Genomic DNA, 26232 nt, shown 5'->3' with positions numbered 1-26232 from the left:
AAGCAACAGTTACTTAATTTTTCATAAAATTTTATCAACAACTTTTTTTTTGTAATATGTATTACTTTTATATTCCTTAGTTTTCTTATATAGAATCTTATACCAGCCTTTGTCCTTTGTTTTATAGAAATATTTAATTTTTCACTATACAACCCTCTCTAGGAAATTAACATTTATCTAAAGTAATTTAGGCATCTCTCCATTTTTCTCTTTTAATAACTTTATAATACTCTTTTAATTTTTTTGGAGGTACTGGGGATTGAACCTGGAACCTTGTACATGGGAAGCAGGTGCTCAACCACTCAGCTACACCTATTCCACTATAGTACTCTTAAAAGTAACTTAAATATCACATTGGTGTTCAAGACAAAGAAATTTATTTCTCAGCTCTTTTTTTTCCTTTGCATTTAGAATTGACAATTCTCAAACATTCTTTTCTGGTCTTCCATTGCTATGGCATTTCAGGACTGCTCATGAAGATATACTTAGGAAGACCTGAAGAACGTCTGTATTAGTACATCTAATTACCGTCATTTCATGCTTATAATGTGCACATGGCCTGATGAAAGCAGCAGCCTTGTCCCTGATCTTGGGCGAGAGACTCAAGCTATGTGCTGCCAATAGAGTGCAATTTTCATTAGGAGAACTCTCCTACTGTGCCCTTTCTTCTCTCTCTTTGCTGCAGGCCCTGTGCCTTAATAGCATCCCAGCCCCCTCCATCTTAAAAGTGCCAAGTTAAGAAAGTATCTGAAATCCAAAATTAAGTAGTGCATTAGAAGTGAACTATATGGAAGAGATGTATTACATAAAGAAATTATTTTAAGGATACTTTAAATACTTAATTGGATATTTAATAAAGTCTGCATTTTGAAGGGATGGGATAGTAAAAAAAAGACTTATTTATGACTATTTTAAGGTAATTTGAGACCTATACCTATCAGATTTCAACAAAATTTTCTTGAGAGCTTACTACTATAGCAAGCACAAAGTTGAATTAGAGGGTTGCAGATATGGCTCAAGCAGTTGGGCGCCTGCTTCTCACATGGGAGGTCCCAGGTTCAGTTCCTGGTGCCTCCTAAAAACAAAAACAAACAAGCAAACAAACCAACTCAGGGGAGCCTGTATGGCTCACTAGTTGAGCACAGGTTTCTTGCATACAAGGTCCCGAGTTCAATTTCTGTCCCAGTACCTAAAAAATTAAAAAAAAAAAAATGAATTAGAGTCCCCCATATTCCAGGAACCAATTTATTTTAAAATAGGAAGAATAACTTTGCAAAAATTTATCAACATTTCTGTAAAGTGCTAAGTAGTGACAGTCCAGAAAGAGTTTTGCTGGTAGGTTTCTAGGCAAATTCTAAGAACCGACTCTACTGTCCCCATCTCCTGGAACCTTGACCTTCATCCACAACTCTCAACTCATACCTACCTGTGCTTGTATTGCCCTTGTGGGTGATGTTCTTTTTCCCTATCTCACACCCCAAAGAGATTTAGTTCAGATAAGGTGGGACAGTTTGGTGATTAATGTTGCCAAACTTTTGACCTGTTGAGAAAAAAACATTTCTTTGTAAATTATTTTAATCTTGTAACTGTCTCTCCTCTGGGAAGAAGACTGGGACTAGGTGAACAGAGAAGAGAGTGATAAGGAAGAGCTTCCCTCTTACTCAGGGGTGGGAGTTCTTTTAACTCATAGCCTTGGTTTTTTTCTTATAAAACTTCCTTACTGAATGAAAACTAAGTTTATTTCTTCCTCAAAGTTATTTTGCTCTCATGAGAGAGTCTGCATTGGTGTTTTACTGATGCCAAATATGATGGCATAAAGCTTTATTAAGCAGGGTGCGGTTTGGTTGCGAATTTTGTCTTTCTTTTGAATTTGTGCATTTTAAGATAAAGGTTAGAAAGTAGAATTCTTATAAACCAGCAATTCATGTAGCCACCTCTTGACTAGTCTAAGTGAGGTTTGACAGATACTACCCAGAATAAATGAAATTGATAAATGAAAGTTAAAATGAATGCACTCCAAATTTAAAATGTAGCTTTGTCCATAATTTCACATGAAGGTGAAAAGCAGTTGCAAATATTTCCTTTGCTAGAAGAACTTAAGGAATTTAGTGTTTAATGATAATGAAATAATGGCGATAGCATTTATTGGGGGCTTAACTTTAAGTGTATCCTGTATTTCAGTCAGTTTCTTAACAGTCTCTTTTTGCCATATCCTCTTCCTTTCCTCAATTCCTAAATCTTGTTGGTCCCTCAGAGCTTTCTTCTTGGCCCTCTTCTCTCTTTTCTCTGTTGCTTCTCCCTGGGTGAACTCATTCATTCTGTATTCTGATGCTCCCAACACATTATCTCAAATGCAGACCTCGCTGACTGCTAGTTAGGTATCTCACTGACAGCATACACATGCACATATTTGGAACTGAATGCTCTGCTTTCTCCTCAATGCTGATCTGCCTTTTGCACCCCCGCCCTCCAGGCTTTTCTAGATCACTCTCTGGCTCTACATTCCGTGCTGCTGTCTCAAGAAAGAAGCCTAGGTCACACACAGTCTCTAATCTTCCTTTCCTCTCACATACAAGTCCACAGCTACTCCTGTTCATTCTGCTTCCAGATGTTTCTCAGATCTGCCCATCCCCCTCTTCTCCACCCACCTATCTAGTCCAGGTAATTTACACCTCCTCCCTGAGCTGCTGCAATGGGGTCTTCTGCTTTTCTTGATTGGTTTTTGACCTTTCTAATCCCTTCCCCACAGGACAGTAAATTTAGTTTTATTAGATTATGTCATTCTTCTAGTTAAAGAGGGAAAAAAACAAAACAAAACAAACATTCAAAGGCATCACACTGACTTTAGCGTAAGAGCCAAAATCTTACCAAGGTCTAAAAGGCCCTGTTTAATTTAGTTTTTGTCAAGCTTCTGAATTTGCTTTATGCCACACCCAGCCTTCTGTCCTGCTCTGTGCTGCCATACTTCTCTTCTTGTAGCTCCTGGAGAAGACTAAGCTCTTTTTTGCTTCTAGTCTTTCTACCTCTGCCTAGAGCAGGGGTCCTTAACCTTTCTTCTTCCACGGACCCCTTTGCCAGGCAGGTGAAATGAATACACTGTAATTTATTCATTACATACATTCATACATGAAGGAAATGCTAGATATCAGTTAGCAGTCAGAGAAAATAAATAAGTTGAATTTTTTCTATTTTTTTCTTTCAGATATTTTCACAGACCCCTTGTAGGTGCATGGACCCCTGGTTAAAGAACCCCTAGCCCAGAGTATAACAAATCCATCTCTTTCATCTTTCCCTTGCCCAACTCCTTCTAATCCCAGTTTACTGGTAGTGAGAGAGAATTTCATTACTTTATCAAAAGAGATATCTCTTTAAGTTCTGTCTTCTCTATGTAAAGAAGTCTCCCTCTTAGCCCATTTTTTTGTTTCCTTCATTACAGTAAGTAATTTGTTTTTGTTGACTCATTTCTTGTCTTCTTCCCCAGAAGAAAGTAAGCCCCAGGAAGAGGTGGAACCAAGGTTGCCTTATTCTTCCTGGTGTCTCTAGTGCCCAGCACTGGGACACATACAGGGGTGACACTCAATCCATATCTTTTTTTTAAAGATTTATTTATTTAACCTCCCCCCTTCCCCGGTTGTCTGTTCTCTGTCTGTTTGCTGCGTCTTGTTTCTTTGTCCGCTTCTGTTGTCGTCAGCGGCACGGGAAGTGTGGGCGGCGCCATTCCTGGGCGCTGGGCGGCTCTCCTCACGGGCGCACTCCTTGCGTGTGGGGCTCCCCTGCGCGGGGGACACCCCTGCATGGCAGGGCACTCCTTGCGCGCATCAGCACTGCGCATGGCCAGCTCCACATGGGTCAAGGAGGCCCAGGGTTTGAACCGCGGACCTCCCATGTGGTAGAAGGATGCCCTAACCACTGGGCCAAGTCCGTTTCCCCTCCATATCTTTTTTTGAATGAATAGAAAGCAAGTAAAGCGAACATCTATTCATACTTTAAAAATTTGACTGTTATTTTTTTTTTCACTTCTGTTTATTTTACCCTGATAAGAAATTGAATAGTGCAAGGATTCTTTGACTAGAAATTGATTAGGTTAATCATGTTAAGAGAAATTAGTCACTATTAAAAATATTTGAAGTACAGCAGATCTTTTCTTTTAATTTTTACTGGGGCAACTTAGTTTCCCATTTAAGACACTTTATTGTGTGCAACTCAGTGATATCAATTACATTCACAGTATTTTGCTATCAGCACCACAGTCTATTACCAAAACTTTTCTGTACCCCAAACAGAATCTCTGTATCCATTAAGCATTCCTACCCCTACCTCATAGTAAACTGTAGTCTACTTGTCTCTACATGTATTTGCTTGTCTAGGTATTTCATATAATTATTTCAAAAGTGAAAATATTTTTCCTTTCATTTTTGGCTTGGTTCACTCAGCATGTCTTTAAGGTTCATTCATATCGTAGTATGTGTCAGATGAAATACAGTAGTTTTACTATAAGGTACGTTTTTCAAATGGGAAAATGATAATATTTGGAACTATCATACTTTGGAGTTCAATTTTTTTTTTTAACAATGAGTAATAAATAGTCTATTTACCTCCATTTTAAACTTGCTAATACAGAGCATTCATACTGGAAAAAAAGTCTTAACCATGGGTTAATTACTAAAATATTGTGCTTCACCTTCATGCTGCTTATTTATTCTCTTTCTGTCCGCATCACCCCCCTCTCATTTCTTTTCTCCTGCTATGCCACCTTTATTAAAAATCAAGGGGAGTGGATGTACCTTCAGGGATTGAGTGCCTGCTTCCCATATACATGGTCCCGGGTTTGAGCTCTGGTACCTCCTAACAACAAACAAACGAAAAAACCAACACTTTTTGGGGAGCAGATGTAGTTCAGTGGTTGAGTGCCCGTTTCCCATGTATGAGGTCCTGGGTTCAATCTCCGGTACGTCCTTAAAAAAAAAAGTCAAGCAGGTAGACCCCTGAACCCTAGTTTTATAGAGTTTTCTTCCTCATACTTTCTATGGTGGACAGTTTCAGGAAACATGCAAGGTATTGTGAAGAGATTTCTTGTTAGTCATAGGCTTTTTTTTTTCCTTTCCCCTTCCCCCCCACCCCCCATTGTCTGTTCTCTGTGTACTTTTGCTGCATGTTTCTTCTTTGTCTGCTTCTGTTGTTGCCAGCGGCACGGAAATCTGTGATTCTTTCTGTTGCATCATCTCTCTGTGTTGTGCGGTGCCATTCTTGGGCAGGCTGCACTTTCTTTCGCGCTGGGCGGCTCTCCTTACGGGGCTCACTCCTTGCATGTGGGGCTCCCCTATGCGAGGGACACCCCTGCGTGGCAGGACACTCCTTGCGCGCATCAGCACTGCGCATGGACCAGCTCCACACGGGTCAAGGAGGCCCGGGGTTTGAACCGTGGACCTCCCATGTGGTAGACGGTCGCCCTATCCACTGGGCCAAGTCCGCTTCCCAGTCATAGGCTTTTAAGCTAGATTTTTGTACCTTCTGCTCTCCCATTCCATGCCTGTAAAGAGTCCTGACTATTTGAAGAAGAGTACTTTTGTCTTTAACCATTTTGTCTACTTTCTGTGGTAAATCCCCCCACACAAAGCCCAAACAAACAAAAGCTGAAACCAAACTTCCCTGGCCCTAGTCAGCAGATGTCTGTTACATAGCTCTCCTGGGCTATCACTGACATACAATTAAGTCTACATATTTAAAGCATACAGTTTGACCAGCATGAAATTTTAAAGGACGTATAACCCTGAAGTTGCCTTATAATATGTTATTAGAATGTTTAAGCCATACTGAATAATGTGTATTTGTTAGAGAGCATCAGATGAATAACAAAGATTATGCCCTCAGTGAATGGTTTTTAAAAAATATTTGTGGATAATATTAAAGAGTATGATTACCCTTCATAATTCATAAAATATTGTTTATGCTTCTTGTCCTTTAATATCTTGCCTCCCACTTTTGTATTTTAGCAGGATGTTTCTTCTGGTGGGAGCTCCCAAAGCAAATACTACTCAGCCTGGGATTGTGGAAGGAGGGCAAGTTCTCAAATGTGATTGGTCTTCTAACCGCCGGTGCCAGCCAATTGAATTTGATTCAACAGGTAAATATTGATGCAGAAATTTTTATCATTTCTCATAACATATCATTTGATTTTTTATAGCACTTGCTTTCATTGAGATGTAAGAGTTTAATAAAATAGTTGTATATAAGCACTTCAGATCCCCAGAGAAATTTATATAAAAACAAATGATTTATTGTGATTTTTCCTATAATTTTGTGGCATATGAGAGCATTAAAATACATGTTTCCATTGCTTCAGATGTCTTTAACTTTAAACTGATAGTATTGAGTTATAGAAATTCAGGGAAAAATCTATTAAAATGTTTTCACTTATCTGAGAAGTAAGGCATTTTGTTGTTTGTCTGCCAACTGGAATTATGACTCATTAACTACTGTAAAAGATCAGTTCCCTAACCCTGATATTTCCAGGCCTTGGGTTGTGCTACCAAAATGAACTTTCAAAATTTTTTTGTATACAGGTAGATTTAGGTGACAAAAATAATCTTTTCCAAAATTTACTGGGAAAATCTTGTGTTATGGTTATAATAACATTAGAATTTTATCAGCGTCAGTTTGGATTATAGTATTAAGGAGTATAAGGAAGGAAGATGAGAAATAACTTTAAATTTTGCATTTGGTAATGATCAGTTAAATAAAATACACATAATCCTATACACATTTCTATATATGTACATCTGTGTATATTTGTGAAAGCTTAGCAAATCTTCACAGAAATAGTGTGACATTCCTATGGGACAATAATATTTTCACTCATTTTTTAATGAACCGAATTTGCTTACTTTGCCAAGTGCTTTAAGATACACCTGAATAAAATTAATCCAATTTTCCATATTGTTATTTCCTGCTAATTCTAAAATATATTGATTCTGGGAATTTAAATATCAGTGAAACAGGAAACATGATGGGGCTGTTCCATTTGGCATCGTGATTTGTTTCAAAATGACTGTCATTAAGCCAACTTTTAATGGGAACCAGGTCATTTATGTTTATTTCCATTTTAACCCATTCATATTAAACTCTGCTGTGTGCTTTTCCCCCCACATATGGCTAACATTTGGAAAATTCCACAAGTGTTCTGATTAGGCTCAGTTTTACCCCAAATGGAGAAACACCTGTGATTCAGAATATGAGTCAAGGCATTTTATATCTTTTTACAAAATATGAATACTAAGAAAACATAGTTGTAGTTAAATTTTGATAGGGTGAACTGTTCAGATACTTTGTATATTCAGTACCTAGTGTATGACAAGATAATTGAATACTGATCCTTTTTGAAGTTTGACTTAATATCATCTTTTGCTTATTAAGAAATAATACATGCATATGATTAAAAAAATTACAAAATTGTATAGAGTGGAAAATACAACTCTCTTACATCACACTCCTTAGAGGCAGTTTCTCTTAACAATTTCTTTTATCCTTTTAGAACTTTCTTATTTCTATACATGTCTATATCTCTAAAAAATTGAAACTCACAAATACAGACGTACTAAATATACTGTTAGGCACCTGGTTGTTTTTTCCCACTTAACACTAAATCTTTTGGGATTCTTTCAGATCCATATGTAAGGATCATACCTCATTCTTTGTAAATCTCTGATAGTATTCTATTGTGCACTAATTTATTTAACTCATATTTCCTGTTATGAACATTTAGGTTATTTCTAGTCTTTTGGTATTATAAACAAGGCTCTAATGGAAATTTTTTTATGTGGCTATTTGTGCAAATGTGTGAGTATGTCCATAAGATAAAGTCCTACTGGTAAATTTTTGAAACAGTGTGTGTGTATCTTTAAAGTTTTGATAGATTCTGCAAATTGCTCTTCACAGAGGTTTAGATCCCTCAAATTATGTTTTCTGACACCTATGCTAACATCTTTTATCAGCATGGGTTTTTTTTTATCTTTGTCAATTTTATAGGAGAAAATATCTTATTTTAATTTGCATTCCTCTTTAATTATCAATAAGACTGAGCATCTTAGCATTTGTTTGTAAATCACAGGTCTTCCTTCTCCTATGAGCTAGCTACTTTTAATGTATTTGTATATATCTTCTACTGATTTATCAAGTAAAAAAAAATTGATCTCAATTGATGGCATGCCATCCCTTCACTTGCTCAGGCCAAAACCTAGTGTCACACATACCTTACATCTGTCAGCGCGTCAGAAATCCAACTACTTCTTGCCACTCCCACTGCTAACATCTCTGTTCAAATCACCATTGTCTCCCACCTATACTATTGATGTAATCTTCTAAATTAGTTGGGGAACTGCCAGGGAAGAGATGGCACCCTTACATTGGGATGGTTTGAAGAGCAGTTGCCAAGATTTGGACCCTGGAACTCATTACAACTTGACCTCTAGGTTTGAAGAGGGTGAGGGAAGGGGGCAGTTACTAGAATCCAGAGACGGAGAACTAGGTGCCACAGTAGCCATGAGAGGGCTGTAGCCAGTCTTGTGTCTGGCAAGGAGGCTCAGCAGAATAAAACCCAGCCTTCACTCTATTCCCTTCCTTCAACCCTCTGCCTGTGCTCTCCTTTCTCTGAAGCTACCTGAGAGCCAGAGGGCAAGGCAACCTGGGTGGTTTCCTGCTGGTTGCCTAGGCAAAAAGAAGGGTGTCGTAAGGTGGGGGTAGACCTGGAGGGCAATTGGGAGATAGTCACCACACTTACTCACTGTTTCTCTGCTTCCACCTTGACCATTTTATTCATCACAGTCAGCCAGATTGATTCTTTTAAAATTTTGTTCAGATTATAACACTTCTGTCTAGAATTTGTCAATATCTTTCCACCTATCTCACAGTAGCCTAGAAGATTCTTCATATCCGGCCTGCTTTTTGTATCTTTAACCTCATCTTTTATTATTCTCTCTCCCATCACTCCCATCACTGGGTCTCCTTGCTGTGCCTCAGAAACACAAGGCACATTCCCACCTCACCCTTGCCTGGGCTGTTTTGTTTTTTTTTGAAGATTTTTTATATTTATTTCTCTCCCCTTCCTCTCTGTTGTCTGCTCTCTCTGTCCGCTTGCTGTGTGTTCTTCTGTGTCCGCTTGCATTCTTGTCATGCGGCACTGGGAAACAGTGTTGCTTTTTTCTGTTGCGTCTTCTTGCTGTGTCAGCTCTCTGTGTATGCGGTGCCGCTCCTGGGCTGGCTGCGCTTTTTTCTCATGGGGCAGTTCTCCTTGAGAGGCACACTCCTTGTGCGTGGGGCACCCCTACTTGGGGGACACCCTTGCATGGCCTGGCACTCCTTGCATGCAGCAACACTGCGTGGGCCAGCTCACCACATGGGTCAGGAGGCCCTGGGTAGTGAACCCTGACCCTCCATATGGTAGGCAGGTGCTCTGTCAGTTGAGCCACAACTTCTTCCCTGCCTGGGCTATTTCTTGTGTGTGGAACATTTCTTTCCTCAGATGTCCACTGGGTACATCCCCCTTCAAGAATTACCCAAATATCATCTTCTTAGGAGTTCCCTGACCATCTTGTTTAAAATCACAACTCCTCCCCCATCCCTTACTTCCATCCTCTCCGCAGCTTTATTTTTCCCTGTAGTACTCATAGTATTATGTAAGTTATTTACTTATTTTTAGTTTATGTCTCTTTCTCTCAGTTAGGATTTGTATTCCATGAGGACAGTTTTGTTTGTTTTTTAAATCTGTTTTATTCACTGATAAAACCTCAGGACTTAGAACAATGTCCAGTGCCACGTGGCCCAATAAATTGAATACATGAGTTAGCTAAATGAATGAATTGTAAGAGCTTTTTGTAAAGTGAGGAAACAACTAAAGTCCTTTAATTATACATTTTCATGTAGGTATTTTTTTGGTCTATTCTTGTCCTTGTTTATGATATTTCTATAATCATTTTGTGTAACTTTTTTATGTTAGGGTTTTTTTTATCCCAATTGTGTTTATTTGGCTTTAGAGAAGAGGACACTACAGATTTCAGTAATCTAGTCAAGGAAACAAGTCTAGAAATAGCACCATTAGACTGTGCTTTTACTTCCATAGAAGAAATGCTTACTACTTAAAATAGCATCCTGCTAAGCTCCTTCCTTACACCTCTCTTCTAATGAACACTCATTCTCATTCTAGCCCCAACACATAAACACCTCTGCATCACAAATGTCTTCACCCTCCTCTGTTACCTTGAAGGCAATACTAGCCTTTCTCTCCCTTCCCCCATACTCAGTGTAGGAAGTGGTAAAGTGTAGTTTCTGGAAGCCAATTCCTGGGGCTAGACCCTCCTCTGCCATTTACCTGTTTGTACAGGCTACTGTCATTTCCCTGATACCCTGTCCTTATCTGTGAAAGGTAGAGAATAACCAAATCCATTTCACAAGTATGAATTAAGCTAAATAAGTTAAGATGCCTTGTATGAGAACCAGCACACTGAAATGGCTCTGTCAATGTAAGCTGCTTTGTTTTTACTCCCTTCTTCCTCAGGGACCCTGCATGTATTCCTTCATTTATTTCTAGATCCCTGCTAAATCTTTGCCCTTCACTTTTTTTTAAACTATTTTTTTTAACTTTCAAATATGTTTAAATTATTCCTATCTGAAAAATGAATCCAAACAGCTTTCTCTTGAACAAATTTCATTTCTTTACCATTTTCCTTTCTCTCTCCTTTCCTTCACATCTACAATTTTTGAAGAAGCGGTCTATACTATGTCTTTCACCAGCACTTCCCGTGCTTTAACCATAACCACCTCAGTCTGAGAGTTGCCCAACTACAACCAGCAATGACTCTGAGATACCAGTGGCAGCCTAGTTGCCAAATTCTGTGGATACTTTGATCCTTTCCCTTCTTGGACCTTTCTTCTGCAGTTTGCCCTCTTGACCATTCCCTTCTCTTGATCAGCCTGAAACCATCATCCCTGAGTATGATGGCTCTTGTAACTGGCATATCCTTTGTGAAGACTCTCAAAGCTATGGCTGTGGAGTTGTTTCAAGAGATAGCACTTCTGTAGGCATGAGGCTTTAAAGCCAGCATGGCTCCTAGACCTACCAGACCTTGTTTCCTAGTATCTGAGCTGTCATCTGGGGTAGAGGTAGGACAAAGAGTAGCTTCTGGACAGCTGTGTGGACTGTTGCACAGACAAGTTCTATGTAAGGATTCCTGTCAAAGAGTCATGTCTGGCCCTTGCTTTTGAAAAAACAGTTGCCCTCTTGAATTTTAAAACCCCTTCATCCAGTGGCTCCATGAAGTTGGGGTGTACATGTGTGTGTTTGAGGTATCAGGGGCCAAGGATTGGACCTGGGACCTCAACCATCACATCAGCTCCCCTGAGTTGGTTTTTTCTTTCTTTTTTTTTTTTTTTAGTAGGCGCTGGGAATCCAGGACTTCCAAGTGGGAAGCAGGCACTCAATGCTTGAGCCACATCCACTACCTAATTTGTGTATTTTAACCATAATGACCTGTGTTTTGCCTGCATAATGTCCAAAAATAGATTTCTTCTCATAATTGACAATATGAATTTTGAAGCATTGTGGAATTGGCAAAAATGAAAAAGTCATTTTGGAATATGATTCACTCATTTGTTTTAGACCAAGATGATCGATATGCAGAAAACTCACATTTAATCTATCTGAATGTGGATGTAGGAAAGACTTAAGCAAAAGATCAACATACGATTTGTTTTAAGATTAATGACCTATGTATTTTAGGAAGTAAAAATATTTTAAAACTATATTAGGTTGGTATGCGAAGGAACATTAAGAACATTTGTGTACTAGGCTGGGAGTAGTCTGTTATTTTCATTTTTTTCTTCATTAGTTTCTTATTACTGTTCATTCATTACCACAAATTTAGTGGCTTAAAACAATACAAATTACTATCTTCAGTTCTGAAGGTAAGTAATCCAAGAGGTTCTTTTCCAGCTTCTTAAGGCCACCCACATTTCTTGGCTCTTGGCCCTTTCTTCCATCTTCAAGGCAGCCGTGGCCTGTGAATCTTGCTCATGCTGCCTCACTTTAACACTGAGGCTCCTGCCTCTTTATAAGGACCCTTGTGAATACACTAGTCTCACTGGATATTCCAGGCTATTCTTCCCATCTCAAGATCCTTAATCTCATCTGCAGAGTTCCTTTTCCCATATAAAGTAACATATTCACTGGCTCCAAGGATTAGGTTGTGACATCTTTTGGGGTAGGAAGGGCATGATTCTGCCTGCCATGGTGTATTAGTCAGCCAAAGGGGTGCTGATGCAAAATACCAGAAATCTGCTGGGCATTATAAAAGGTGTTTATTAGGAGTGGGAGCTTACAGATACCAGGCCATAAAGCATAAGTTACTTCCCTCACCAAAGTCTATTTGGAGCAAGATGGCTTACGGTGTCTGCAAGGGTTCAGGCTTCCTGGGTTCCTACGTTCCTGGGGCTTGTTTTTCTCTGGGTTCAAGGTTCCTTCCTTCCTGGTACTGACTTCTCTTTCCTCCAGGTGCTAACTTCCCAAGTCTTCAGCATCAAACTCTAACATCAGAAATCCCCAACTCTTTTCTTTGCCCTTGCCTTTTATCTGTGCGTCCCCATCCACCAAGGGGTTGCCTTAATCATAACTCAATCATGCCCAGGTACAGATCAGATTACAAGCATAATCCAATATTTCTTTTTGAAATTCATCAATTATATCAAAATGCTACACATGGTGTCTTTTTTTTTAAGACTTATTTTTCCCTCTTCCACTCCCCCTCCCCCACCCTGCTGTTTTTGCTGTGTCCATTTGCTGTGTGATCTTTATCTATTTCTCTTTTGTCTTCTCACTCTTTCTGCTCTAGGATACACTGGGATTCAATCCAGGGAACCTCTGATGTGGAGAGAGGTTCCCTGTCAGCTGCAACACTTCAGTTCCTGGTTGCCGCTGTGCTTCACCTTGACTCTCCCCTTTGTCTCTCTTTTCTTGCATCATGACCTTGCTGTGTGACTCACTTGTGTGGGCACTGGCTCACTGTGCAGATTCTTGGCTCACCACATGGGCACTTGGCTCAACATGCAGGCACTCGCGTGGGCACTCAACTCACTGCGCAGGTACTCAGCTCACTATGTGGGCCCTTGGCTCCCCATGCGGGCATGCTTTCTCTTCTTCTTTTTCATCACAAGGCCCCAGGGATTGAATCCAGGTCTTCCCATTCGGTAGGCGGAAGCCCTATCACTTGAGCCACATCTGTTTCCTCCTCAGTGTCTTTTACGTGTTTTATTTGACATTGGTTATATGTAGGCTCCTTCAGGGCAAAAACCTTGCTTATAGGTAGGCATTGTTCTCCTCTTTTGCTCTTTTTACTTTGTCAGTTGTGGGTGTGTGGAATGCCATCTAGACTTAAAGGTATAAGCACAGGTTTAGACTCTGTTACTTAATAGATTTGAACATCATAATACCTACCACTCAGTGTAGCCTGTAGATCAGATGAGATGGTCTTTGTTAATAATGAAGGTACTTTGTAAATAATGAAGCACTATGCCAGTGAAGAAAGAACTATTTACATTGTCCCCATACTAGAACTGTAGGAAAGTGAATAATTATGGGAAAGCAAAGAAATGGAGGTAGTTGTGGCTATCTTAAATGGATAATACTTGGTCCTTGAGGCCATATTGGTTTGCATTTTAACCTCTGAAATGAGAAAATCCTCTCCTTGCACTGTGTTTTCTTTTTCTGGGTAAGAAGATAGTATGAACTATCTGATCACTGCCTAGTTTTCTCATTGTCTTTTCCAGGAAGGTAGATTACCAACCTGCATTGAGGGAAGCGACACACATTAGCTGTCCCTGCAGAAATCTGTTTGTTTAGAAATACTGCTTGCCTGCATGATTGTTAAATTAAAAAAAAAAATTTTTTTTTAAAAAGGAGAAGCTCCTACCTTTTTATTCCAAATAAAGTGAATGGATGCGACCTTCTGCCAATAATGTCTGTCCTAGAGAAGGTCAGAGTTCTGATTACTTCCCCTCGCATTCCCAGTTCTTTCTGGAACACTTATTACTTATTGCCAGAATGGCTTGGCTATAAGCTGTGGGCAAACGCTGGACATGCCAATTCTCTGGTCAAGAAAAATGCGGTAGGAATAATTTCTGGATATTACTAGACTTTATATTTAATAGGGAATATAAAACTTAGCTGCTCTCTGTTCCCTGTGCCATATAATTTCCGACTCATTGCCATTAAAGCATTCGGGCAGACTCTAAAATAGCCTCCTAAATTTTAACCTCCTCCTCTTGAAGAATTTTCTGTCTTCCAGAGTCATGACTAGGTATTTCTATATTTGTGACAACCCTGTAATTTAGAAAGTTAAATACAGTTAGAATAGTTTCCCTTCTTTGTTAATTAAAAATAAATTGTACTCCAGGAATATGTTTTTTTTTTTTAGTTGAAAATGTTTCCCCTGGTATCATTGGTCATCCCCCGTTGCAGAATTATAGAAATGGGGGCCTATAGGTATCTTGGACATTAGTCCAATTCTTTGTTACTAATTGACTAACACTCCTGCAGTTAGGAGGTATTTAAATGCTTTTAAATGTTTAATGGAAGCGAAACCTCGTGAGGCTTTAGAATCATCCCATTTCTCTCCTACTTTGACCTGACTCGTATTCATTCTTTTAAGACTTAATGTTGCCCTGATTTTTTTTTTAAATCTTCAGTAAAGCGTTTTTGTTTTAAAATGTTAAATGCTTTCAGGATCGTTTCCCTCTCATCACAAGGAGAAAACAAACCCGCATTGATAAAACAGTGAGGGTTTTCAGAAGGCCTGTATTGTTTGTGCTGGGTTCAGCAGAACCTTTGGAATTGCTGAGAGCAGGAGAGGGAGATTTTTGATTCTCTGTTTACTGTAATAGTAATAACTCAATAAAGAAATACCAATGCTAATGAAATAATATTCATTCTGGTTTCTTCTGGCTCTATTTATATGACTCTTATTATTTGCTTTTGGAAAAGAGCTGTATCATTTTATGTAATGGATGTTTTGGATAGTTCTGTGTAAATAATACTTTTTCCTGTTCATAGATTTTGATTTAGAACTGATTTTTATATTCTTATATGATTTTTTCAGCAGTCCGTGAATCCTAACAGTTTCAGTTGAGGGTCCTTTATCTCTTGCCATTTTTTCCAACACAATTATGATGTTATGCAATGTGTGTGAAAACTACAGGAAAAGGTTTCTCAATTTAAATGTCTTTGGATTTTATGAGCTAAAACCCCTGTATGAATGTGAAAAATGCAAACGTAAAGTTAATTAAGAGGAGATATGGGTGCTTTTAACTAAGCTTTTATATATGAAGATTGGCATATAGACATACTACTTTTTTAATCTTTTAAGACTCAGATAATGTGATTGATTAAAGGAAAAAAATGAGACAATTGAGAGACAAAAAGAAAATAAAAAAGCACCAAAATTCTCCCAGCCAGAGAAAACAAATGACCATAGTACCTATTTATGTAAAATATATATATAAGTATATTAAATTATAGTTTACTCAAGTCTGTTGCCTACTGTGTTGGACATACTGTTTTTGTTTTTTGCTAACATGACAAAACCTTGGACATGTTTATTAAGTCTTGGTTCTTATTTTTAATTATTTTTTTAGGACTAATTTCTAAAAATGAAATTTGGAAGTCAAAGGAATGTGTATTTTCAAGACTTTTGATACATATTTGCCAGATAGGAAAATATTGATATATAACTGATTTCCTGATCAAATTTCATGTTCTTTCCTAGTCTGACATGTGAAAAATGTACCTCGTTTTAATTTGCATTTCTGTGATATCTGGTGAGGTGGAGTCTTTTTTCATATGCTTATTAGCTGTTTGTACTTTTTTGTTTTGTATTGTCTATTCTTATTCTTGGTCTATTACTCTACTAAAGCACTTATTAATTCTTTTCTTAAAGATTTATTTTGTTTCTGCCCACCCCCTCGTTGTTTGTACTTGCTGGGTCCATTTGTCTTCCTTGTTTCTTTAGGAGATACTAGGAACCAAACCAGGGACCCTCCATGTGGTAGACAGGAGCTCAATCGCTTTAGCCACATCTGCTTCCCTCTTATTAATTTTGAAAGAGCTCATTATATTCATACATTTCTGTTCAGTTTTGCCGATACCTTTCTTCCTTGCAAATTTGCCATTTATTTTTATTTTTTATTTTTCAAAAGATACTTCAATTACATAAATGTTACAGAGAATATATAGGGGATGCTCACATGCCCCACTCCCCACACCTCCCACCTTCTCCCACACCAACAACATCCCCCATGTGTGTGGCACATTCACCACAATCGATAAATTGGAGGACGGCCAAGTTTGCAATTTTTTGAAAACAGCTTTGTTGAGATGTAATTTACATACGATAAAATCCACCCATTTTAATTGTTCAGTGAATTTTAGCGTATTTAGAGTTTACAACCATGACTCCAATCTACTTTTAGGACATTTTGATCACCCTGAAAAGAAACTTAATGCCCTTTATAGTCAGTTTCTATATGCACCTTCAGTCCTAAGCAAACGTGAATCTACTTTCTTTCTCTCTATATTTCCTCCATTTTCTTTTTCTTGACATTTCATATAAATGGAATGATATAGTTTGTCATCTTTTATATCTGGCTTCTTTTACTGTTTTTGCAGTTCATCCATGTTGTAGCAGGTATTAGTACTATGCTCCTTTTTATTGCCAAATAGTATTCCATTGAATGTATAACTAAAATGTTTATCCATTCACCAGTAGATGCATATTTGGGTTGTTTCTACTTTCTGACTATTATGCCACTATGAACATTCATGTACATGTCTTTGTGAGACATCGGTTTTCATTTCTCTTGATTACTTAGAATTTTTGGGTCATATGGTAACGATTTTTAACTTTTAAGAATAGTTCTTAAAAGTTCTTACAAAGTGACTGCACCATTTTACATTCTTACTAGCAAAATATGAGGGTTCTGATTTCTCCACGTTTCCACCAACACTTATTTTCCATTTTAAAAAAATTCTTTTTAAAGATTATTTTATTATTTTTCTCTCCCCATCCCTTTGTTGTGTGTACTTGCTGTGTCTTTTTGTTTTCTTTGTTTCTTTAGTAGACACTGGAAACTGAACCCGGGATCTCTGATTTGGGAATGAAGTACCTAATTGCTTTAAGTGGCCACCTCTGTTCCCTGCTTTGTTGTGTCTCTTGTTGCATCATCTTGTTGCGTCAGTTTGCCGTGCCTGCCTGCCACACCATGTCACCTTCCTGCTTGTCCTCTTTAGGAGGTACCGGGAACTTCTGTTCCCTCCTTTGTTGTGTCTCTCATTATTTTTTTTCTTCTTGTATCTCTTGTTGCATCATTTTTGCTGTGCCTGCCCATCACACTAGCTTGCTGTCTTCTTTAGGAGGCACTGGAAACCGAATCACGGATCTCCGATGTGGTAGCCAAGAGCCCAGTCAATTGAGCCACATCTGCTTTCCCATTTTTGTTTTAAAAGATTATTATAGTCATTCTAGTAAGTGTGAAGTGGTACCTCATTTTGGTTTTGATCTGCGTTTTCTAATAACAAATGGTGTTGAACATCTTTTCATGTGCTTGTTGACCATTTATATATCTTCTTTGAGAAATGTCTATTCAAGTCCTTTGCCCATTTATCAGTTGGGTTGTCTGTCTTCTTGTTGATGTGTTGTAAGGGTTTTTTATATATTCCAAATACTAGCGATTTCCCACTTTTGAAAAAATTTTTGTTGTGGTAACATTATATACAGCATAACATTTCCCATTTTAACCATTTTCAAGTAAATAATTCGGTGGTAAATTACCATTCACAATGTTGTGCTACCAGCCATTACCAGAACATTTCTACCACCCCAAACAGAAACTGTGTACCTATTAAGTATTAACTCCCCCATTTCTCCCACCCCCATCCCTAGTAACCGGTAATAATCTTTCTGTCTCTATGAATTTGCATATTTTAGTTGTTTCATATAAGTAAGATAATACAATATTTGCTCTTTTGTGTCTGGTTTATTTCATTCAATGTAATGTCTTCAGGGTTCATCCATGTTGTAATATGTTTCAGAATTTCATTTTTTATAATTAAAAAATTTTAATTTTAATTCTTAAGCTTTAGATTACATAAATGTTACATTAAAAAATATAGGGATTCCCATATACCCCACTTTTTTCCCCTTCCACACTTTCCCACATTAGCAACATTTTTCATTAGTGTGGTACATTTGTTATAAGTGGTAGACACAAATTGAATTATTGCTACTAACCATGGACTATAATTTACATTGTAGTTTACACTTCCCCTGCCCAATTTTACAGGTTTTGACCAAATGTATAATGGCCAGTATCTGTCATTGCAGTGTCATGCAGGATAATTCCAGTTTCCCCCAAATGTCTCCATGTTAACACCTGTTCTTCTGCCTCTCCTCAGAACCTCGGGTGACCACTGCCTTTATATCAATGATACAAGTTTTTCCATTGCTAGAAAAATAATAAGTCTACTTTAGTCCATGGTTCATTCCCCAATCTTGAGGATTTTGGAATCTGATTAAGATTTCTTTTTCTGATTAAGAGGAGGCCTAGATCCCTTGGGGCAGATGGATGGAACTGCCTTGCTTGCCATTGTAGATACTCTTTGTTTTTTGGGGGGATGGACATTGTCCATCATTATTCTTTTGATAGTTGTCCTGGGTGAGTCCAATGAACTGGAAAGCAGGTATTGCAACTCTGCTGAGACTCAGGGATCATCCGGCACAAGAACAGACTGAAGATCCAAGTCTCTGGGACATATATTTAGTAAGTGAAGTGCTAATTATAGATTCAAATAAAAAGGGAAGAAAAGCCATGTGTAGGAAAATTACAAATGTCTAATTCTGTCACATTGGGAAGCGTAAATTCCAAAGTAAGTCCCACTGGCAGGGTGCCAAATTCCTGAGATTGTCTGCCCTGGTTATAGTGTATAGATGTCCTTGGAGCCCTCTGGAACCCCACTGTTTGAGGCATGTTTACTGTGCAATCAATGAGATCCTGCTGAGACATGCATAAGTGTAACCTCTGGAATGACCTCCTGACTAACTTTGAAATCTCTTAGCCATAAAAACTCATTTGTATTTAGTATTTCCCCCTTTTGGTCAAGGTCTTTTTTTCAGATGCGTTATTAGTCGGTGCTTGGCAGTAATCCCTCAGTACCAGGAAGGCTTATCCCTGGGAGTCATGTCCCTAGCCAGGGGGAAGGTAGTGCATTTGTATGCTGAGTTTGGCTTAGAGATGGGCCACATTTGAGCAACAAGGAGGCTTTCAGGAGGTAACTTAGCCTGTAATAAATACTAGTTTCAGTTTCACAAGGAAAGATTCATGAGTACAATCATCAATATTGAGGTCTTGGCATAATAGTCTGTCCTCCTTCGCAAGGTACTGCCCATGTACTTGGGGGTCATTCCTTTTTATGCCTGTAATAATATGTTGTGTATATGCTTCATTTTGTTTATCCATTTTTCTATTGATAGGCACTTGAGTTGCTTTCTTTTTTTTTTTTTTTTGCTATTGTGAATATACTGGTGTACAGATAACTGTTTTGAGTCTCTACTGTCTGTTCATTTGGGTATGTACCTAGAAGTGGAATTGCTGGGTCATATGGTAATTTGATGTTTAACTTTTTAAGGAGCTGCTAAACTGTTTTCTACAATGACTGTCCCATTTTACATTCCCACCAACAATGCAGGAGGGTTTCTGTGTCTCCACATCCTTGTTAACATTTGTTATTTTCCCCTTTTTCATAGTAGATTTGAGGTGATATCTCATTATGATTTTGATTTGTATTTCTCTAATGATTAATGATATTGAGCATCTTTTCATGTGTTTATTGCCTGTTCATATATCTTCTTTGAAAGAATATCTATTCAAATGCTTTGCTGATTTTAAACTTTGATTATTTGTTTTTTTAATTACTGAGGTGTAAGACTTTTATGTATTCTGGATATAAGTCCTTTTTAGAATATATGATTTGCAAATATTTTCTCCCATTTTGAAACTTGTCCTTTCACTTTCTTTATGGTGATTTTTTTCTTTTAAAGACAAATTTTTAAAATTTTAAGGCCAATATCAAGTTTTTCTTTTATCACGTGTGCTTTTGGCTTCATGGCTAAGAAATCATTGCCTAACCAAGATCATATAAGTTTACTCCTGTTCTTTCCTCTATGAGTTTTATAGAGTGAGCTCCTATATTTAGCTCCTGTTTTGCTTTGCAAGTCACCATCGATTTTAAAACACAATCAGATTTCCATGATATTAATAGGAATATTTGCAGCAATGAGTCAATGGAAATACATTATTTCACAATAGGCTTAAGTTACAGATGGCAACATACCAGCAGCTGTCTGAAACCTCTTCATCATTTTCTCCCACATTATCCTGTTTTATTACTTTTATAACATTTATGACTATCTGAAATTATCTTAAATAATTATTTTCTTGCTTATTATTTTTCCCCTTTAAAGCAGGGAGAGAATTATATTCCTAGCATTTAGGTGTAAGAGGTTTCCATGAATTTTTTAATGCTCAAATAGATTTCTTCTTCTAACCTGTCAATTTTCACATAAGTAAGTTTGCTATATTGGGGAGATTTTTCTTTCAAGCATATTTGTTATAGGAATTGCAATTGAGCAAAAGTGTGGTGTTTGAGGTAGAAAGCTGCTTAAAGAAGCCTGAAATTTTCTGTTTTAATCAAGGAGGAATATGTGGAGGTATTGTTTTAATAGCCACATTTTTTTCTTTTTTTTAGCATAGAATAAGTTCTCTAAGGACAAGTATTTCATTATTTGTAAAATTATTTCGTAACGAATAGGAATCACATGACTGAAAACACATATAACTTCTAAACAGAAGTTTACTGCCTTGCATTTGTAATGTTATAGTATTCTTCATGACTTTAGTCATTTCAAAAAACAAGACATAATCTTTTTATTCCAAAGAATATTCTTTGGGTATTAAAAGAATAACAACCAAAAAAATTAGCTTTAGAGTGATAAACATCCCTGGTAACACTCTAGCATGTTGAATGAAATGTGTCTTTTGACTTCAAAGAAATAGGAATTTGGCTATTAGCTAAGGGGACATAATCTAAAGCCCTGATAATCTGCTCAATTTACTGCTGTCCTCAAGCATTCAAGGGAATATCATAAAATGCAAATGATGTATTTCGAAAGCTGATGAAAGTAAACAATACATTTTCAAGTCCCTAGTGATGTACTTGCTAATTCAAGTTTCTCTAGCAACTTTTTTCTCTGGTATAGTTTTGAAAGTAATAGTATATAGTTTTATGTTAATTTCTATATTAGGACATGTCACATTTTTCACCATCAAGTGAGATATCAATTTTCCTTTTATTTGGGAGATCAAATCTAATCTTCAAGTTGTTTCTCAGAATCAGTGATAGAAATCTTTGTTCCTGCTTCACCCTTGCTGAGAAAGCATTTCCTCCAGCACTGGAATATTTGCAGTTGTGGTGTCCTCTTTCCTTTGCAAGGGCGGTGGCATAGTCCATGCAGCCTGTAGACTTCCACCATCACCTGGAATGTTGACTTCAGGGCTCTGACTCAAAATGTTTACTTCACTTAATGTGCACAGGAGTAGTTGCCAGTTTAAGCCAGATCATGAATGAACTTGTCAGTTTGTTTTGTGGACAGGCTTCTTTTTCTTTTCTACACCTGCCCTCTACTCTCACTTTTTTTTCTTTTTCCTTTGGAGTTTCAGGGGATTGAACCCAGGACCTTGTACATGAGAAGCAGGCGCTCAAGCACTGAGCTACACCCACTCCCCTAGTCACACTTTTTAACCCATAAAACTTATGCCCAATGTTGAATCAAGTATTTTAAGACTCGGTCTCTAGAAAATAGTTCTGATTGGTAAATTAGAGCTTCCCGTTGAGTAAACTTGAAGAAATGGTATTATAACTTGAAGTTATAATTAATTTTATTGAAGCTTAAAGCATTCAAGTTCGTGGATGACATATTTTTTTGAAGATTGTTGACTTAAGTTTTGGGTGTCCCATGTATGCCAGTGAATGGTATTCAATTATAGGTGGCTTCTTTTGTCAATGTGATTGAAAACCCATTTAATCACCTGATGCCTTAAGACATGGTTATTGTTTTGGGGCATGTCCAAGTTTTAGCAGAGCTCCATGTTTTTCAAATTTATTTTTTTCATTAAAAAGAGCCAGGTATCTTTTAAAAAAATAAAAATAAAAAAGTGTATTTTAAAAAAAAAGAGCCAGGGTTCTTCACAATTTTTTGACAGGTGCTCCTTCATTCTTTTTAAACACCATTGGTAGTTAGCTTGCCGTGTGAAAGAGCTTTGGATTTTTGTGCACTACCAGTACTTGATAAAAATAAAAACAGATAAAAGTTTTTCTTATTTTCTGTGACATTTTCTAACTTAAGCTAGACCTGATGTCTGTAAAGACAGATATTCTATAATCATTATGGCAGGGAATGTTTTATATACTTTCTTTTAATAGAAATAGAGCATGGTACTGATGAGAAGCATACACAGTCTCACAAAGCACAGCAGCAGCCAGTGCCACCATATATAAATGTAAAGGAAAGTACATTTGTTGAGGGAAAAAAAATGATGAAAACAGTTTTTCACAGTCGTAGGAAGGGAACTAGATAATAGTTTATAAAGAAGAGACTCCTCCTCAAACTTACAGAAATAGAATTGATAAAAGATTGCTTAGCATATAAGGTATATGAGATAAATGTGGCCAGTGTAGTATTTGACTAATCAGAGGCATACTATTCTTAAACCTGGCTGGATAGAAATGAACTGTATATACTAAGATAATATATTTTGTTTCTCACTCTTTGCAATATTCTTTTTATAGGCAATAGAGATTATGCCAAAGATGATCCATTGGAATTTAAGTCCCATCAGTGGTTTGGAGCATCTGTGAGGTCAAAACAGGATAAAATTTTGGTAAGTGTTTTGAACCTTTGCTCGTAGGCAAGTTTAGTCAATTTATGTGGAGACATAGGAGGTTTTATGTTTTAAAGCTGATAGTTAAATTCAGTATGCCCAATAAGTTAGTTCTGATGAAAAGCAACCCCATTTAAGGATTCTACCTCTTGTGCCCTTGAAGGATTTGTTTACTTCTTCTCTCCACCTTCATTCCTACATTGTCAGTGTTTTTTGCCCCATTGTATAGTTTCCTTTAGCATAGCCAAGTTCCCAGGCTCAGGAATAGGGTACCTGTGATTAATCAAACACTCCATTACCACCCTTTCAAAAAAAAAACAACTAAACTTCCCTTTACCTCATCATCTCCCTGGCTACCGCCCCATTCCCTGCTTCCCTTCTCAGAAACACTTTTTAAAAGTATTCACTTTTTCACTTCACATTATCTCTCTTATAACTACTCTGGACAGACTTAGATACACAAATTCAAGGTCACCATTGACTTTCAGGTCACTAAATGCGCCGGTACTGACTCTTATATTTCTTACCCTCTCAACATCATTCAGGAAGATCAGTTGATCCATTCTTTTTTGAAATTCTTTCTTCCCTTGGCTTCAGGGATAAATACTCTCTTGGTTTTTCTCCCATCATACTGACTGCTCCTTGGTGATTTCCTTTAATGGTATTCCCTTCTGCTCCATTTCCAAATGTTGGAGCATCCAAGAGCTCTGTCCTGGGGCTCTATGCCTTCTCTAATGACATATTTGTCCTTTCCCATGCTTGTCTTTAAATACTATCTCTATGTCATTATCCCCATTTCTATATCTGTAGCTCTTAATGCTCTCTGGATCTTTAAGGTCGCATTTCCAAACTCTTACCTATTTGACATTTCCATTTGGATATCTAATAGATTACTCAAAATGAACATGACCAAAGTAAGACTCTCTTTATCCTCCATCAAAAAAACAAAAACAAAGAGCAGATGTGGCTCAAGTGGTTGAGCTCCCACCTCCCACACAGGAGGTCCCAGGTTCAATTCCCAGTGCCTCCTGAAAAAACAAAAACAAGCAACAGGCAAAATAAATGAAAAAAAAACTAACTTAGGGAAGCTGATGTTGCTCAGTGGTTGAGCACTGGCTTCCCACTTAAAGGTCCTGGATTCAATCCCTGGCCCCCAGTACCTAACAAACAAATAAACAAAAAGAAAAAAAACTGTTTCCACCCCAAATCTCCCTCACCTCATTAAAAGGCACTATTCTTCACTCTGTTCACCTATGAGTCCTGTCATTTCTACCCCCAAAATATATCCCAGATCCATCAAGAAATCATTGCCACTATTTCTCCAGTGCCCTTCACCAAGACACCATCCTTACTCACCAGGCCAATGCAATGACTCTTGTAATCTCTGCTTTCTCTCTTGCTCCAACTACAACCCATTTCCATAGAAAGACACAAGTTAACCAGAGCCTTCCACCTTCCTTATTAAAACTGTTATCACTCTTAGAATAAAAATCAAATCTTTACTGGCTTACAAACCTCTCCATTATCAGTTCACTGACTCTCTATGGCATCTTCTCACACTGCTTTGCACATGCCAGCCATGCTGATCTTTTTTTTTTTTTTTGTTCCTTTCATATGCCAAGTCATTTCAGTTAGGACTTAGTATTTGTATTCTTTCCATCTGGAATATTGTCATTTTGATTCTCAACTTGACTAGCTCCTTGTCATTCTGATTTCAGCTTTATTTTCACTTGTTCAGAGTCCTGCCCTATTTTAATTCCCTTCTTAGTACTTATTTTTATTCAATATTATATATATAAATTTTCTTTTGTCTCTTTACCCCACTAAAATCTAAACCTTTGAGATCAAGGACCTATCTAGTTTTTCCCACAGCTATCTTGCCAGTGCTTAGAATGGTACCTAGCACATAGCAGGAACTCGGAACATTAAAAAAATTTTTTTTTTATTTGAGAAGTTATGGGTTTACAGACCAATCAGCTATGTAACACAGGATTCCCATATACCACCTCACCACAAACACCTTGCTTTGGTGTGGAACTTTTGTCACAATTGATGATAGCACTTTTTTGTAATTGTACTAATTTTTTGACAGTATTTTGACAATTGTTACAATTGATGAAAAATAATTAAAATAGTACTGTCATTCATAGTTTACATTACATATATTTTCCATTATATAGTAATAGGTTAGTAATTAGCATTGTACTTTTGTTATAATTCATTAAAGAACATTCTTATACTTGTATTATTAACTGCAGTCCATTGTCTACAATAGGGAAACTTGGTAGATACTTTTTGAATGTGTGAGAAGCTGCCTCATGAGAAATATTTCCAAAGGTTCCCTTACTTCTTTAAAATATATAATTTGTAAGTGAGCTTCCTAATTGAATTTAATAACATTATATAGACAAGAAAGAGTTAAGATTGAAAAGATGAGGTGCAAGCATGTGAAACTGTAGTTTTCATAGATCAAAATGGTCAAATATTAGCAATTTCATGTGGCTCCACCCAGTATATTTTAATATAGGTGGGAGTGCATTTGCCATGGCAATATCTGTTTAATTTTTTTTTTTTTTAAATTTATTATTTATTTAATTTCCCCCCCCTCCCCGGTTGTTTGTTCTTGGTGTCTATTTGCTGCGTCTTGTTTCTTTGTCCGCTTCTGTTGTCGTCAGCGGCACGGGAAGTGTGGGCGGCGCCATTCCTGGGCAGGCTGCTCTTTCTTTTCATGCTGGGCGGCTTTCCTCACAGGCGCACTCCTTGCGCGTGGGGCTCCCCCACGCGGGGGACACCCTTGCGTGGCACGGCACTCCTTGCGCGCATCAGCACTGCGCATGGCCAGCTCCACACGGGTCAAGGAGGCCCGGGGTTTGAACCGCGGACTCCCATATGGTAGACGGACGCCCTAACCACTGGGCCAAAGTCCGTTTCCCATGTTTAATGTTTTTTTAAAAAAAGATTTATTTATTTATTTTTTACTCTCCCCTTCCCCCCCCACCCCAGTTGTCTGTTCTCTGTATCTATTCGCTGTGTGTTCTTCTTTGTCAGCTTCTGTTGTCAGCGGCACGGGGAATCTGTGTTTCTTTTTGTTGCATCATCTTGTTGTGTCAGCTCTCCGTGTGTGCGGCACCATTCCTGGGCAGGCTGAACTGTCTTACACGCTGGGCAGCTCTCCTTATGGGGTACACTCCTTGCATGTGG

At 37.8% G+C, this 26232-nt stretch overlaps 1 protein-coding gene across 2 annotated transcripts in view; it reads left to right on the top strand.

Moving 5' to 3' along the window:
* The window catches only part of ITGAV (integrin subunit alpha V), a 103420-nt gene that overhangs the window by 6959 nt on the left and 70229 nt on the right, over positions 1–26232 (top strand). The window contains exons 2-3 of one of the 2 annotated variants that reach the window (XM_004477039.5): positions 5994–6124; positions 22940–23031. In XM_004477039.5, the coding sequence (XP_004477096.1) occupies positions 5994–6124; positions 22940–23031 (223 nt within the window). The remainder of the gene's footprint in view (positions 1–5993; positions 6125–22939; positions 23032–26232) is intronic. The other variant, XM_004477038.5, reaches the window with a different exon arrangement.

The sequence above is a fragment of the Dasypus novemcinctus genome, chromosome 7, assembly GCF_030445035.2.
Source record: "Dasypus novemcinctus isolate mDasNov1 chromosome 7, mDasNov1.1.hap2, whole genome shotgun sequence".
Classification (NCBI taxonomy): domain Eukaryota; kingdom Metazoa; phylum Chordata; class Mammalia; order Cingulata; family Dasypodidae; genus Dasypus; species Dasypus novemcinctus.
The sequence above is the reverse complement of the archived record's forward strand: the minus strand, read 5'-3'. Positions and strand labels throughout refer to the sequence as shown.